Source organism: Anopheles arabiensis, chromosome 3, assembly GCF_016920715.1.
Source record: "Anopheles arabiensis isolate DONGOLA chromosome 3, AaraD3, whole genome shotgun sequence".
Classification (NCBI taxonomy): domain Eukaryota; kingdom Metazoa; phylum Arthropoda; class Insecta; order Diptera; family Culicidae; genus Anopheles; species Anopheles arabiensis.
In genome coordinates this window covers 18,460,557-18,478,639 of record NC_053518.1, presented here as the reverse complement: position 1 = coordinate 18,478,639, position 18,083 = coordinate 18,460,557, and the positions used below count along the sequence as shown (strand labels likewise).

The 18,083-nt window shown below is 40.2% G+C and overlaps 1 protein-coding gene across 5 annotated transcripts in view; it reads right to left on the bottom strand.

The window, feature by feature from the left end:
* Window positions 1–5,518: 5,518 nt before the first annotated feature.
* Window positions 5,519–18,083, bottom strand: part of LOC120900599 (filaggrin) — a 148,856-nt gene continuing 136,291 nt past the window's right edge. For 2 of the 5 annotated variants that reach the window (XM_040307828.1, XM_040307833.1), the window contains one exon: window positions 5,519–11,431. In XM_040307828.1, the coding sequence (XP_040163762.1) occupies window positions 10,104–11,431 (1,328 nt within the window). In that variant the 3' untranslated portion in view covers window positions 5,519–10,103. The remainder of the gene's footprint in view (window positions 11,432–18,083) is intronic. The other 3 variants (XM_040307830.1, XM_040307835.1, XM_040307843.1) reach the window with 2 other exon arrangements.

The following is an 18,083-nucleotide window of genomic DNA, read 5'->3' as shown; positions in this document are numbered from 1 at the left end:
TATTCGATCACAAGGATCGATTAAGAAAAGTATCCTTTTTCCGATCGACATCATACTGGAACGACAATTTTCTTTTAATACGAGACTATTTTGATAGAAGGATTTTACGGAAAAGTCATGGATGTGAACTACACATGGCTATACTCAATCGATCATCACAACAGGCACGTGGGATACTGTTGGAAAGTCTACTGCCTACTGCCGTCAATCGGAAAGATGCGGTTGGTCGTTTGCCATTACACTTGGCAGCTGCGTATAAAGAAGTAGATATCATCGACCAGTTGTTGGAAAAGATGTCTGCAAGTTCCATCAATGTAAAAGATGAACTGTTCGGTTGGAGTGCCTTAGATTATGCTTTTGCCTATCATCATGAGAGCTTCATCAACACTATTTTAGAGCATCAGGCGACAGTTGATGAGGATGCCTTGTTTGAACAAACAGTTGCAAACAATTTGTGGAGTTTATTGGATCATGCACATTTCTGTGGCAAATGTTTAGAGGCACATGAACATACCAAAATGACCGCGAAAAGCTTTCACCGAAGAGTGGTAGAGTATCTGTTGAATGAAAAACGCCTTAATATTTTTACAGATCAATATGATCTGCATTGCTATTCGGTTTTGGAGCATACTCTCAAAGAAAAAATGTATGGAATGTTCGAGCAAATTGTATTACAATCAAGAGAAAAGATTCTGAAAAGGGAATTAAATAAGTTGATAGATATAGTATTCCGTTATGATCCTATCTATAGTGTAAAGATTATTGTGAAAGAATTGACTGTTTCACTTCCGAGCGAAGTTGATGATGAAACACTATGCGTAATGATTAAGTTGGCCATTATAAGCGAACATACACAAGCATTCAACCTTTTATTTCGACAACTTAGCTCGAAACTAAATATTCAAATATTCGAAGACATGGAAGACATGCACTGTGATGCTGAAGTTGATTGTGACGTTCCATCCATGAATGTGAATGAGTATCCCTCTACATGCTGTATTCGAAACAACGACAGGTCGCTAATGACTGATAGGGATGACCGTCTAGTTGAACAGAAAATAATTGAAATTCTTCTTTCTTGTGCAGTATCGGTAGGAAACATGGAGGTGCTGAAGTACATTGTTCGAAAAAGCAACACAATCATCCGGAACATACTTATTCGGAACATTATGCGATTGTTACCGAAATATGGTCATCTTGATCATGAGAAATCGATGTCTGCATTCAAATATCTCCTGGATCAATCATCCGATCTAAACAGTATCGACGATGAAGGGAGAAATCTTCTTCATTGGACGGTGGAAAATGGGTGCTTTTTCATGTTGCCCTGCTTGATTGCCAAAGGATTTGATCCGTCAGTTGCAAATTCAGCAAACGGATGGAACGCATTTCATTACGCTGCTTTCAATGAGAACTTTACAACAGATGAATGGAAAACTAAGGCATTTAATTATTATCTGAAAACTTTTAAAATGAAAATGTTTGATGTTTTGACGAGAATGTTTGATCCAGACGTGTTTGGTTGCCTCGCTGTGACTATTTTTCCGAATCAACACCGACAATATAAGAATATTCTGAACAAACGACAGGTCTGTTTGATGGAAATGTTTGCTTTGTTTGATAAACCCACGAGAGATAACCTTTTACCGCAAGATGAACTACGAGACGGTGAGCAATGCTTACAGGCGATTGCTCAGGCTTCAGAGCTCACGGGAATAATACAAGGAGTGCGAGATGGTATTCCACAGTTTTTTCATCGAATATTTGCGGCGTACTTTGCAGCTTGTTGGCTGTTCGATCACAAAGATCAATTCAAGAATGTATCCTTTTTCCGGTCGACATCATACTGGACGAATGAATTTCTTGACATGCGAGACTATTTCGATATAATGGTTTTACGGGAAAGTCATGGATGTAAACTACACATGGCTATACTCGATCAATCTGAACAACAGGTACGTGATATACTTTCCAATAATCCTACTGCCGTCAATCAGAAAGATGCAGTTGGACGTTTACCATTACATTTGGCTGCTGTGAAGAAAAGAGTAGATGTCATCGACCAGTTGTTGGAAAAGATGTCTGCAGATTCAATCAATGTAAAAGATGAACTGTTCGGTTGGAGTGCCTTAGATTACAGTTTTGCTACAGAAAATAGTATTCTTTTCAAGAAATTGATTCAATGTATTGCTACAGTAGACAAGAATGTTTTAAGACAACAAATAGATTCTAAAAATTTGAAAATGATGTTACATGTATCAAACCTATATGGAAAGTGCTTACTTGAATGTGCGTCTACCAAACAAATTGGAAAAGAGCTTCTCAAAGAAATGGGAGAAAAAATACTGAAAGAAAGACAGTTTGACATCTTCCTTCCTCTAAATGAATTGGACTCCTTTTCCATCATAGAGTATTGTGCAAAAGAACGCATGTTTGAATTATTTAAGCAACTGGCATCTCCCAAACAAATTCCGGCTGAAAAAGTGGATAAATTGCGGCGCATTGCAATTGAACACAAAGCGCACGATATTGTTGAGTTTCTTTCAACATTCGACACAGCTACACATCAAAACTGACCAGAAAAAATGTTTTTACGCAGGGCAAATGTACCAGTATTCGGCAGGTTAGTGCAGCAGTTTCACTAAAACAGCGCGAACACCTACAATGTTTATTATTTTTTTTTGAAAGTGACATTATTATGGACGATGAACTATCGTATTATGTTGTGCTATTTTTTATCTGCAGTTTCAAATGCATTTTCTAGCGATATTCATAAAAATGCAAACACTGTTTTTGTTCCTATTTTCAGCAGTTTGGTCCTATTTTTGGCAGGCTGTGCTCCTATTTTCGGCAACGCGAATACGGATCGGTAAATGTTTTAATTAATGCCAATAGGTAGACAAAAATGTTTAACACAGTTTTACACTTTCTTTTCCCTAAGATTAGTGTTGAAAAGTGCTTAAATTATTAATTTTATGTTGCCCAATTTGGGCATTTTGCTGGCAACTTTTACAGTCACTTTGATTAATCAAAGTCACAGTTACAATCAAAGTAGGCATTGGAGAAATGAGACTGCCTGACGGCTATAGAGTACGGCTCCGACTGGCTTACAAATTATTATTTTTCTCTCAAGTTATTGGATAATTTGCAGTGAAATTGGTGATATTTGATACAAGAAATGTGGCTTTATGTGTCGACATACGTATTGTAGTGTTCTGCTCAAGTTTTAAACGAATATTCAACGAAATCAAAACTGTGTTTTTGTTTCAAGTTTCGGCAGGAGCCCAAAGCATTGATCTGTCAAAAATCAACATTCATCGTGTACCTATTTTCGGCAGCATTTAAAGTGAATAATTACTCGTTTTTAGTGATTTTAATATTCCAAGCGGGCTAGTATAAATCTGCAACCATAGAATCTTTCATAAAAACCACACTTTCATTGTTAAGTGCTCTGGTTCTCTTAATAATGAAACCTGCCAAACTATTGGCTGACATCAAATCTGCCGAAATATGTTGAACTCTGCACATTTTGTTTGATATTTTGAAAAATATGCAAGGAAATTTTGTGAAACTTCGTGTATGAATAACAAATGAGCATATCTTTATTTAAAAAAATATGTATTGAGAAAATTTTCAACGTGTTTTTGCGTTATTACACGTTTTTAGTTACCCTTCCGAAAACAGGTACACTGCCGAATACTGGTACAGTTACCCCAGTTGTTTTCGATGCACATCAAATTGAAAAAGAAAGGAAATGAAATATTTAACCTAACGTATAACGTAAAAGGAATGGATTTGACCGTAAAAACAGTAAAATATTGAGCACAAATTCAGTCAAACTGATCAATACAATGAGGAAATATATGTTGTCCTATCTGTTTTGTTATGGGTTTTTTAATAATACTTAAAAGTCCCTGCTCCAGATGATATCCTAACGCGATTATGCTACATCGGAAGGATAAAGCAAGGCGTAGAAGTTAATTGTTAAAATAAATTTAACAAAATCGTTACCAACTGAATCATAGTGATAATTCTGAGATGTTTATCGAAGAGTATATCGTTGATGAAAATTTGGTATCTGTTTTTAAATATCTCCTGGGTTATAATGGTTATATCAACATGGTGTCCTTCTTGATTGCAAAAATATTTAAAACAATTTATTAAGTTTATTGGTTTTTCTTTATTTCATTTTATTGAGTTTATTGGTAAAAGATCAATGTATTTAAGAATCCTATGACTAGCATTACCATTAAATTGTTACACAGTGAGTTACAGAGACGAGACGATAAGAGGGAATACAATTGGAATTGATAGTATTTAAAGAACATAGCATAAATATGTACTTTAAACCAATAAAGGCTCAAACTCTTAAGAAACTTAATTCAAACGTGAACTATCAACAAATCGAACATTTTACGAAAATGAAACAACTTATTGTAGCTAACATAATGGAAACACGATCCAAGACATCAAAAACACCGAGCTCGATGGAATCAATTAGTAGAAATACAGTATAAATTTGCAATTTCAGTAGTTTGTTATGGAGTAGATTAGGTGAGGATAAGTTGATTTAATAAATTTTACTTTAACGATTAATGCTGTTGCATTTTATTTCATATTGTAATTTATGAATAAAGACATTAAATAAGCAAGTAATGACGGATGAAAAATTTGATAAATCAATTCAAAGCAAGATGATCTTAATACTTTATTTCGGTACTGCACTCGTACAAAATACGTAAGTATGATGACGATAATATCCTAGAGATAAGTATAGCGTTGAGTTTTGAGAGTTGTATAATTTGAATTATTTCAGTACAATGTAATGAAAAGGTAATCGAATGGTGGAAGGGCAGAACCTTCTGAAGGACCGAGAGTTCCAACTCCTCACGCACCACCGACTTCAAACTGGCAGACTATTCCATAGAACATCATAATCTATCAAACATCATTCAGCAGAAGTACTTTTCTGAAAAGTTGATCTTGCTATCAAAGGTCACCATGAAAGAGGCGCTCTATGGAGCTTGCTGTCGTAATAGTTGGAATCTCACAGGTTGTTAGGTAAGTTGACGAACTCTTCTGTCTGCTTTTCAATATCGTCTTGAAAGGTGTCATGCGAAACGCGGGATTAAACTACGACATCCGTGGCACGATATTCTACCGCTTTGTCAAATAACCGACAAGACGAGCAATGAAATGGATTGACGATCAATGCAACGGCTGAACTGCCCAACAGAAATAATCCACAACATAATCTCATAAATGTGATAGCACAACACTACACAACACAGTTTATGGTGTGTGTGATGGTGGCAAGCATCAGGAACAATTGCAGGTTCTGTTGGTGTCATTTAAGTATTCCCTACTAAAGTAAGTATTTAAGTATTTAAGTAAGTGTCACAGCCTTATAGCTTTGACGACTTAAATACTGAATATTACAATTAGATTACTTACCACCAAAGAAAGAACTCTAGTATTTTGAAAAGCTCAGGAATACCTTCACAAAGAAACACACAAATTACAGGGCTTTCAACAACAGTATTATATTTTGTCCGTTTGCTTATCCATTAAGTAATAATCATAATAGTAAAATACAATATATCCAAATACATGTACGCGCTATTCCATTGGTTGTTGTTTTTGGGCTCATTGGCTTACTTTTCTTTTTCTGCTTTCTTGTATTTTGATCGATTATTCGCCTGGAACACTTTAGCTTAAGAGTTTTGTTATTTATTATTATTAGTTCAGCATTCTTGTTTCAATTTCGTTCCAACTAAATAAACTTTTAGATAATAGTTTTTCGATCAACTGAGCTGTTTGTGAAATTATCATTTGAATATAAACCTAATAAACAAAATGAAAAAGATAAAACAAACAATAAAAAAAACATATGCCCACGTTGGAAATGGTTTCGAGTTGTTATAGAACCCTTTCCAACATTCTCCAGAACAATTGATTTTAACACACAGCATATTTCACAATTTCCTTTGGTAAGTGTTCTCTTTTGTTTACATCTATCATTGATTAAATATTGGCTTGTTAATGATGATAGAGTGTACAGTTTCACGCACACATTCCCACGAAATCAAACCACGTTGTCTGTTTACGTGAAAAAAGGTGACAAAAGTTAAGGGTCGGCCGCAGATTCAGCGAGTAAGCAAAGCGAATGATGGCGGTTGCCTTCTGTTTCTGTGTCAAAGAGCATTCATGTTGGCGTTGCATAGTTTGCTTCGTTTATTACGTATTAGCATCAGAGTGCTCTTAATCTTAGTTTGGCTTGGACTTGAATGGAACGCGGAAGCAGAAGCGAGATTTGTTGGTTCGTGTTGTTGTTCCTGCTTTATGCTCTTAAGTTTTATGTTAGTGAGATGGTCACACGAGGCTCATTCGCTTGTTTTTTTTCTTGTTAAGGGTTTAAAGACACAGGGTTTCTAGTTTTGAAGGGTTTAAATAGATGAGAAAGCTACACAATGGTGCTTTTAGGTCAGGAAGGGGAATAAAGAGTGTTGAATTTTGTTCTCTCAGTTGAATGATTTGTTTCAAAAGCTTGTTTGTAATGTTTTCATCTCTTTTTTGATATTATTGTCCAGCGTGTGTGATTTGATTTGTTATTCCGTCGGTTCGATCTTCAACTTATAATATTTGTTTTGATAGCTTTTACATGTTTAAAAAGCTTTCTAAAGGAAAAGGTTTTGAACTCTGTTGTTAATACGACTAATGTCAAATGGAATATACGAGTCCAAAGTTTTTTTTCTTCTCCTGGTAAGGAACAATGCGCTTCTCATGTCATTATTATTAAATTGCCTCGTCTGAATGGTTCCCTCACATCATCATAGAATCCTTTCTTTTCAGTGAAAACGTCCATTTGTGGTGATGTTGTGAAGGCGTACAAGGCGTATTTGGTGTGGCTCCTTGTCGAACCCTACTGACACTACCTTCTTCGCCGACTGACGCTGGCTGCTGCACTGTTCCCATCCATACCATTGCTGCACGTCGAAAGCACGCCGGTCACGTTGTGTTGTTGGTTGCTTGTAGTGTAGTTACCACTTTACCGACTGAGCGACTGAACCGCGAGACGCCATGCCATGACTCGGTGCGGCAGTTGTCCACCCCGTACACCACCACGCAGGTGCAATGAAATTCATTACAACATTATACACATTAAATACTTGGCTGATTGGAGAGAGTAGGCTTTACGAAGAGGTTTCCCTCTCGAGAGGATATTGGGGACTCTGTATGAAAGAGGAACTTACTTAGGTCGCCGTGCGGGAAGTGTTGTTGGAATAGCAAGTGATCGCGTTTAGGGAAGTGTGTTTATGTTTGTTTTGAATGCGAGAGAATAATGAAGGGTTGTGCAAAACCGGGAATGGAGGGCAGAGAAAACAAAACCAAACCAAACGCATTCTTAAACGACGCTACTCTATACATGCGAGTGTTCCGATGTACGAGCTTGATCGTGTGCCTCAAAACGTCTTCAGTAGCGCCAAAGTCAATAGGCGAGATTAACATCAAGCATGAAACATCAAACTAAAGACGACTTGCAAGAGACTTCAAACAGGAGCCGATTCTTACGCACTGGAGAGAGGTCTGAAGAGAGTAGTATGCGCAGTGTGAGTAAATAAGAGGATTGTCTGAAATCAATGTATAAATTCAGAATCGTGTCAAATAGGATCGTTCCAGTAATTCTGTAGCATATTGTTTCTGTTTATTATACAATCATCTAGATCTTTGGTGTTTGCTTCTTTAATCCTCATGAAACAAGGAAGTCAGTTAGAGGCTGATTATCTCGTCTTTGGATGTATTCAAGGTGTGTAGATATCTTTAGTCGTTAGATGTCTCAGAACGACTTATCTTGGATACAGTATTTCCCCGAGTTACGCGAATATTGCGTTCCGGAGACTTATATCAGATTTTCGCGTATGTGAAATACGTTTTTCAGTAAAAAATTTATTGATAAATGGTTACTTTTGATCGCATGTAGTGCTTTCATGCACTAAATTAAACATATAATACAAATTTAATACGAATCCTATTAAAGATTAGGGGTGATTCCGTGGTATAGTCAGCAACTCTAACGACTCAATAACATGTCCGTCGTGGAGTCATAGGCTCAAGCCAACAATGGACCATGGCATGTCGTCGTAGGACGTTACGCTAAATAGAAGAAGAAGATAGAAGATTAGATTTATTTCTATGGTTTTAGCGATTTCAAACATTCAACAATAGTTAAAATTATATTGCATTTGACCATAGTTGGCGAAAATTGTATTGATGTGACTTATGAAATGTCAAAATAAAAAATTTGCGTAACTCGAGTTTCGCGTAACTCGAGTTATGCGTAACTCGGGGAAAGACTGTATTTCAATGTCTAAAGTTAACATTGAAAGACAATTTATGATAGAGAACCTCGAACTTAATACAACGACTCTTGCTGTCCTTTAACGTAAGACATTAACGTTTTGTAGTGGCATTTTCAAACTTCTGTTGTTTTAAACAAGGTTCTGAGGCGTGAACAATGACAAAGCTCTTAAGTATCTTGCCTAATTGACAGGCTGTAATGTGGATATCAAGAATCAAAAAGAGTAAAGTGAGACTATGTATTTTAGAGATTTTTAAACCTTGATTTCTTCGTTAGACGTAGACTTCAGAATGTTGGAAAAAAAGAATCCAACGCCTTACGACTATGGATTCTGTGAACAAGCAGATGAGGACAAGTTTGAGATATTAACAAACAGCAAAGGAAAGTCACTAGTATAACAAAAGCTTATCCAGCAATGCTGAAACGTTAAAACGTGCCAGTGTTTCACGCTCTTTTGGGAGGTTCTTAAACGAAACTGACAGAGATAGCTTAGCTGTCCATGTATTCCAAAAACGAGTCAACTAACATACAGAACCGCTCTCATCTATTGAAGAAGTATAAATGAATTAAAATTGAATATATTGAAGACTCCATTGAAAAAAAAATCAATTTTGAATAAATTGGTTCGCTATTGCTCGCTCAAAGAATACCAAAGATGGTGGACAATGCCACTCTGGCCACTCTTTACACTCTTTGCTTCCAACTTCCATTCACCTAATCATACTAGAACACACGTAGATGAACATTTTGGAAATTGATCCCAAAACTGATTTGTTTTCACTCTCCACTTTTGTCCAAATTACACTATTTTTGTGTAGCTTTTACTATTATTTAATCAAATATCTATTATCCCTTAGCATTTTTTAGTAACTAGGGTAGTGACTAATGCTCACAAAGGGCTCCAATAGAGACAGAACAAACGACAAGAGACAAGTATGATTAGAAAGAAAAAAAAACAGCAAAGCTAAAACAGACTTGGCAGATTAGATGGCTCACTTAAGCGGAAGAAGAAAATGGGAATTATTGTTTCAGATTTAGTTGGAGTTTTTGTTGGAGTTAAGTACAATTAGTGTACTAAAGTAGTTCTTTGAGGGCAATATTCATTTAAGCTACAGAAGCTCATGTCAATATCCTAATGCTCCTGCTACGGGTATAAAAGTCGTACGTGGTGTGTTATTATTTGGCGTTTAGTAAAGAGAGGAAGATTACTATGTACTAATACTATTCACTTTTGGTATTTTGTTCTACTATCTAAAGGGGTGTTTTGGGGATTTATTCTAGCTGTTTAACGCAGCGAGAGCTTACTCATCGAGCATCATTTGTCTGCTCTACCGTTGTGTAAACAAAGCCCAACAAACATAATACGCACTAACCATAGCATATTGCAATCCTGGAAGTGTTCGTTATAAACCAAACGCCTCCTATTGCTTTCCCACGAACGAGGAGCACTGTAGAGGACTAAACTGAATATTGGTAACGACAACTTCTCATCCAAGAGGCTGCACGAATCTACCAGCTCACTCCTCTTGGACATACTAAGGATATGTTTGTGTGTCTGCGTCTCTCTGTGTACACCAACGTATACTAGGAGATGTACTAAAAAGTGTACTAAAATTGAATATTCAACCATGCGTGCGCCCTCGGCAGCACTCTTACCTGTATGTGTTAATGGGTAACGAAATTAAAACACTTTACTCACATATTCTTCCCCACCCTGGAGAGAACATTCCCACACCCTCCTGCATTAAAGCTTGCTGGTAAGATCGTCCCCCAGATCCGCCCCGACGTCCACCGTCACGACCCGATCGTCCCCGTTTTCCGACACCGGAAACTGGACCCGCTCCGTGTCGCCGTAGTTCGGCATGACGATGCACACGAACGACCGCCCGGTAGCGGTGTCCCGGGGGTGCAGCGTCACCGGCAGGAAGCGATCGGTGCTGCCCTCCACAAAGGTGGCCAGCCGCTGGTACACCTCCGGGTAGTGTTTGCGCAGATTGACGCCCCGCTGGCGCAGGACCGTCTGCACGTTCTGCGACACCTGCTCCCGGGCCCGCTGCGTCGTCTTGGACAGGATGTTGAACGACAGCACGAGCACATCGCCGACCGTATCGGGGCGCGGGCCCGGCCGCTCCCCAGCCCCCGGTCCGCTCACGATCTCGCTCACGACCGTGCGGCACAGCTTCAGCTTCGCGCACCGCGACACCAGCTGCCGCTCCCATTTGACCGGGGCCGTCGCGCTGCCGGGCGCCTCCGACACCACGCAGATCGCGACGTAGAGCAGCATCTTCGAGTCGGGCTTGTACTCGGTGCTGAGCTTCAGCAGCTCCGAGTACAGCTCCGGTCCCATCTCGGCCGGCAGCAGGTCCGGCCAGCGCACGTACGACACCTCGCCCAGGCACTGGAAGCCCTGCTTGATGAACGAGTCGGCCCGCTCCGGGCTGCGGAACAGTATTCTAACAACACCTCGCCCCTGCGACAAGTAGCCCCGGCGCGCGAGCACGCTCAGGTGGCGGAGCGTGTCCGCGTCGTCCTTGCACGTGGACAGCACCAGCCGGCACAGGGCGGACACCCGCGAGTGCAGGCAGGCCTTCCGGTGCCGCTCCCAGTGCGCCCGGCGGCACTCGCGCGAGCAGTACAGATGGGAACAGTTGTGGCAGCTCTTGAAGGTTTTGCGGGCCTCGGCGAGGGTGGCGGTGGCGTCGCACCGCGGGTACCGGCACTTGAGGTAGTGCCCGTGGCCGGCCGCCTCCGCCGAGTCGAGCGACACGCGCCGGGCGATCCGTGCGTCCAGTCCGGCCCCGAGCAGATCGCCCTTGGACGCTGGTTGTTGCTGCCCTTGCTGTTGCTGCTGGTGATGGTGGTTGTGCCGGCCGCTCTGGTTGGTACTGCCGCTCGTTGTCGTCGTGGTGGTGGCGGTGCTGCTGATCGCCATTGAGCCACCGCTGTCGTTGCGCTTGCGCGTGCCCGCCGCATCACCTTCGCTTCGGCGGCGCGTCTGCATCGGTTCGATCTGCAGCGTGTGGTTACTGCTGTTGGGCGCTGTTGGCGTGAGACAGGCATTAGCTACACTTGCTGCTCCAATGGGGGTGTAGTTGTGGGGTGTAATGGGGTTGTTTTGGTCGGTGACCGTTCCCCCAAATCCGGCCCGCGTCCAACACACGTCCAACAACATTCAAACATCCATTACATAGGAATAGGACAGGATGAAGAGGGTTTTTGTTTGGGGTGTAGTGTTCGCACCAAATCGCAACAAATCGCAAGCATACAGCACGCACATAAAAGGTACAAGGATCGGTAGGAAGGATCAGTTGGGAAGGAACGATGGAAGGCGATTGGACAACGGAGCAAATCGGTCGAATAGCGTCGGAAACAGAGCATGAGAAGGGAGAAAGAAAGCAGAGAGCGTTCGTGAAAGCGGCAGGTTCAGCAAAACAGTTTTAATGAAAGGCAAAAAATGTACACATATTAATCGATTTGCTGGAAGGTTTGAAATGTTGATGTAAGATGACAAGTGGCAATAAAATGATTTTGAAGCATAAAATCTCAAAAGTCTCAAAACTTTGATTGAATGAACAACGGTGGCACCCTTTTCAATGCAAAATTGTTCCAAAACTTTCCAAACACATGTTTTAAACTGGCAAGCATTTATAAACAAATAAAAATAAATACAAAACAGAAGCAATTGACTCAGATTGAGAGACTTACTCATACATGAACATTGCATACTTTTAGGCGCAATCGTTTTGTATAATCGTATAAAATATTTGTATCACTTCACTGAATATTGTTGATACTCCTTTTCAAATCGCTTGGGTATGATTGAGTTCAAATATATATTACCCCAACTTTTGTAGAGTTGCGTACAAGCAGTTGTATACAAGAGAGAGAGAACAAACATAGAATGAGGGGAAGTGTGAGAACGTTGAATAAAAGAGAGGGAATTGTGGGAGAGAACATTGGTTGGAAGTTATATAAAGAGAACGTTGGTGAGAATTGAGGAGATGGTTAATAAACGGTGACGTCAAAACATCAACGAAACCGTGTGTATTATTTAAAAGAGGAGGATTCTACACTTTAGCTTATAATAAAAATGGTAAATTACGCCAATGCCCTCAGAAAAAGGTTAACAACTCCCAAAAGTACGCCTAGCAGTATGCAATATATTAATGAACGATCGCTACAGTGAGCGATGAAAATTAAGAAGTGTTCGTTATTTTAAAACACTTTTCCCTTGCATTATGTGTGTATGTCTATCAAATACTCAATCGAATCATACACTGAAAATGTTCTAAGTTTGCTGCATTTATATTTTTTACTGAAAGCTATTGAGTAATAGATGGTTTTGTCGTTTCACTGAATATCTGTACAACAAATTACTCAAAATGCAGTTATTTATTCTGTCAAAACGACATGTTAGTCAGTTTGAGCCTCAAAAGAAAACATAATGCAATGCCCGCTTGCTCGTGGTAATCAAAAAGTTTATTTGGTAACCGCTTACAGACACCGACACCGATAAAATTTTAGGTGCGTATTCGGCTTGCGGGATTAATGTTTTGGTTGAGAAAATTTTTCACTCCACTTTCGTGGAAACCGTGAGTGCATACCAAATCATCAAACTTGTTTCGACAAAAGACAGTTCACATCTGTATCAAACTATATGAAACAGAGATGAACATGAGCAAAACGGACTGCCAACCTTTTTTATTATTAATTTTTTTTTTTTGTTAACGAGGAGTGAGCGTATTCCATCCCCCTCCCCGACTTATCCAACCCTGCCGGTACGCTGTGGAGCGTATTACTTCATGCGGAGTCGTGTGTGCGGTGCACCCTGGTTGACGACGCACAACCCAAGTGACATTTGCTCGAAACTGTTTTCCCATATCTGCTCGATTAGTACTCGATACGCTTGAAATTGTGGATTTGTGTATGATCAAGTGTGTTGAAAGGGCCAAGATTTGGTGTGTTTGTAAATTAGACGTTCCTCTATCGATGGAAGATGCAGTCGAGCTCATTTTTCACTAATATCTCTGGGTTTTTGTTGAAAAACAAAAGTTAATTTTGTGTGACGTTATTCTATAAAAATTTATATTATTTAAGTATAAAATGGGAACATGACTAACTGTAACGATAGAAAACATCATTTCCGAGCGAATCTAGAAGAAAGTAACGAAAAAGCCGCATCATAGTTGATTTTAAAGGACTTTTTCTGAATTCCCTTAAACTGGTGCAGTTTAAGGGAAGTTTAAGGCTCTGGTTTAAGGGAATTTGCTCGAATTCCCGATTATTCGTGCTCGAAAATGTCAGTTGGGAATTGCTGCGGCGATCTGGTCTGATTTTGCTGCTTTTTCCGCTGCTTTCCGTGGTGTGACGCGGTCCCTGCTTCCTATCGCCCACACTGCGGGTGGGCAATGGGGTGTCTGCATCGTTGGTCACCACTCCAAGCCCGTAAGGCAGCTCTCCTGAAACGAAACAGACTCCCACCCTGCGCATTAATAAAAACCCCCATTTAAATACTTTTTTTCGCCACTTTTTAATCGATATCAATTACTGAACAATCAGTTATATCAGAAAGGCATTGTGGTATGTTCAATTTTTGGGTGCTGTTTCGAAGCGGACTTTCGACACTTGATCGTCTAGCCGATCATAGAAACCTTTAGAAAGTTTCCCTTACTGGAAACGTTGGAGTTTAGAGGCCTTACCTTGGGTAGGGGAACATAACTAAACTCTTTAAATGAGAAGTCGATAGATGTTGGATGGGCATAGTCCTATCCTGACAATCCGAACAAATCTGACTTGCCATGATCGGAGTTGGTTTTATTTATTCTCAAAAGAAGTTAAAGGTGGGAAGGTTATCGTTTACGCTAAGCTAGTTACGTTTGTCTTTTGTTGGCAAGAACGATGGTTCTAAACGATATTTTCTGTCCTATTTTACAGTTTCCAGCTCGTGTTCCATATTACGGACGTTTTGATTTAAAACCTTGACAGTAACAAAAACACTATTTTGTTTCGGTTGATCGAAATTTACTACTTCATAAACAATCTTCTTTCGAATTCCGGGCAAAATTCTAAAGTTGTTTCTCGTAAAAATGTGAGAATGTCATGAAAACAATATTTTGCTTTTACGTTTGTGTTTACCTTTACAATGGATACTGATGTACCGTCTTGCTTCGAATTACGGCCACCTAAGGCCGCGGGGCCACGGGGCTTTCTCAAGCTGAGAAAACATTCTCAAGCACTCATTTAAGTTTCTCAAGCACTCAAATCTTGTTCTCAGACGCGAGCCCGTGGCCGTCGTCAGTTTTTCTCACTTTGAGAAACTGATATTGCCACTCATGCTTTATTTGGAGCTTTAAATAGAAAATATATTTTTGATTGCATTTTTTTCAATTATAAACATTGAATACATTTTCCACAGAGATTATCGAAAAACAAATAGCTCAATTGCTTATATTTCAGCTATCCGATCGCCGCATCGTCAACTTTCTCAAAGATTCTCAAAGATTCTCAAAACCGATTTTGTTCCGATTCGACAAACGCTGAGAACGAGGATTTCTCAAAAGCACTCATGAGTGCTTGAGAAAATGAGCGCTGAGAATCCCCATGGCCCCGCGGCCTAAGGCAATTATTGGCATTTCATATGTTCTTACTCATTCAATTTTATTCGGTCTTACTTACTTACTTATCCGGCGCTACAACCGCTTTGCGGTCTTGGCCTGCCTCAGGAGTGTCCGAAACCGCTCACGGTCTCGCGCCTTCGTCTGCCAGTTCGTTACCTCGGCCTTAATGGCGGACGCCTCCACGCCATCTTGCCACCTCAATTTGGGCCTACCACGCCTCCTCTGTCCTTGTGGACGGCCTAAAAAGACTTTACGGGCTGGGTCGTCCGTTTCTATGCGTATAACATGGCCAGCCCAAGCCTGGCGAGCCTGGCGAGCTTGATACGCTGTACGACAGTGAGGTCCCCGTACATCTCGTATTGCTATTCATTATAGCGGCTCCTCCATTGTCATTCCACACGGGTCCAATTATCCTTTGGAGTATCTTCCTCTCCAACGCGGCTAAGAGGGTTTCGTCAGATTTGGACAGTGTCCATATCTCAGAGGCGTATGTGAGTACCGGTACTATATAGGTACTATATAGTCCCAGCTTCTTGCACAACATCAGTAGCACATAGTCCCAGCTTCGTCCGTCGCGACAGGTTGTAGCATATCTGCTATACAGAACATATTGTAATACACACTATCAGCCATAGACACATAGTAACACACTTTGGAAAGCCAAATCACACCATTGCAACACATCCATTATAACACACTCAGCAAATCAGATCATACCATACACACCCGGAAGAGCTCAGGCCACACCATTCATATAAAAAAAAAATTGTGACACACTTAACAGAACCAACCGAAAACCTACAACATAAGCAGGAACAGTAGAAGCATTAAACCCAAAACAGGAACTTAGTGACAAGAACCATCGTTCTTGTCAACAAAAGACAAACGTAACTAGCTTAGTGAAAACAATAACTTTCCAACATACAACCCGGAACCAAATGTGAGAAACCCTTAACTTCATTTGAGTATAAATAAAACCAACTCCGATCATGGCAGGTCAGATTCGTTAAGACTGTCAGGATAGGACTATGCCCATCCTACATCTATCGAGTTCTCATTTAAAGAGTTTAGAAATGTCCCCCTGCCCAAGGTAAGGCCTCTAAACTCCAACGTTTCCAGTAAGGGAAACATCCTAAAGGTTTCTATGATCGCCTGGACGATCAAGTGTCGAACGTCCGCTTCGAAGCAGTATCCACCTCAGTTCTACTTAATTCGGCAAACGATGACGAAGGCCACCCTGACCAACGCGAGGTCAAAGTTACTACATGGCAATCGTCCCAAAATCGAACATACCGTGACTATCTCAAAACATACCACATGGCGACCGTAACAGTCATCAAAACATACTACAAGGTTCTTTGAGGTGAACTGATTTTTCAGGCGGTAGAATGAACGGTTGGCATCCAGCATCCTTGCGCGCAACTCAGCTTCCATGCTGTTGTCGTTGCTGACCTTTGACCCCAGATAGGGGAATTGTGGAACGACTTCAAAAGTGTGTTCACCTATCTGTACGTCACGCCTACGTAGATTCTGATTATTTATTAGTATGGATGCTTATAGTTGAACAATGTTCAAAAGCTGCTTACCATTTTTTATTTGACCTCATCTATGAAGTTAAAAATTGGGAAATTGCAGTCATTCGACTTTCATGTAACCATGAACAACCAAAAACTGACAATAAATAAAATAGTATTTGTTGATAACAAAACGGTAGAACCATACAACGCATTGTTGGGTTGTTCGTCCTGAATAAAAAAATATAGAAGCAATAAAAAGAGTCTCCACCACCACCATATCCTTCCTGGATATTTCGTTGAAATCTGGAATGCTACATTACTACCTCCTACTACTTGTATGTACGATGTTGACAATCGTTTAACGCGTTCGAGAAATAGTGTTACGATATTGAGCTGGTTTGAGAAACCCTGTGTGCGATTCAAAACGAGTTTGACATCGCTGGTATGTAACATGTCGTTTGTTAATCACAGCAAAAACATGAGATTGGATAAGGCGGAACTGATATATGCTTCACACGATAAGATTACCTACAAAATTTAAGTTCGTCGTAAATCTATTACAGACCATTTCAGTTCGCAGCATTCCATTTCAAAAGGTGTGTTGGCTCGTCTGGGTTCATCCATCGGAAAAGCTAGAGGCCAAGAACACCATAAAAGTTTGTGCAAGCGATCCAGTCCGATTCGTGAAGTGTAGTGTCTGGCGTGCATTGACGATCGTTAATAGTAAATTATTGTTGCTCGATTGCTACTAAAACAGATCAACCAGGCGCAACTCGTGGGAATGGCCTAAGACGTTTTTTAACCACGCAGATTCCCGTTTTATTTGCTAAATTTGTAAGTATTTTTGTTATTTTGTTTGTCACTTTTGCAGTTCATTCATGAGTGTTCCTATGTGTATGTATTATGCATAAATTTAACTTACAGAGACAAAAAAAATCGATTTTTGCCAGGATTTTATTACGATAAACTATTTGTCGAAACAATTTTGATTCCCATCGGCAAGGTAAGTTACTCAATTTTGGTTTACGTCTCTATCTAGGTTTAACCTGAATAATTTTTTGAGTTTCTTTACCTATACACTCTTAATGAGTGTGATGCACAGTACCGCTGGTATGAATTTATGGTCTCTATCAATGTTATCGCAAGGGCTTTGCATTTTATCCTCGTGATATATGACGTCAACCGACAAAATCGCTCGATCCTGCAAATCCCATGATTTAAACTTTCGTCGGGGTGCATGTCGGTGTAGCATATCTACTATACACAACTTATTATGAACCACACTATCAACTATAGACTCATTGTAACACACTTCGGAAAGCCAAATCACACTATTGCAACACATTCATTATATTACATCAGCAAATCAATCCACACCATAGCAACATACCCAGACCATACCGTCCATAGAACAAACCATCGAGACACATTTATCGAAAACAATCGAAACGCGCAACATAAGCAATTCAAGCGTTTCTGCAGCAAAGTGGACAAACAGAGAACGCATAGCAACTTATTGCTAAAAGCGCAGTGTAGGCAAAGATCGACGAACGCACCCGTTCTTTAGCTAGAACAGTTTATACTTTCCAG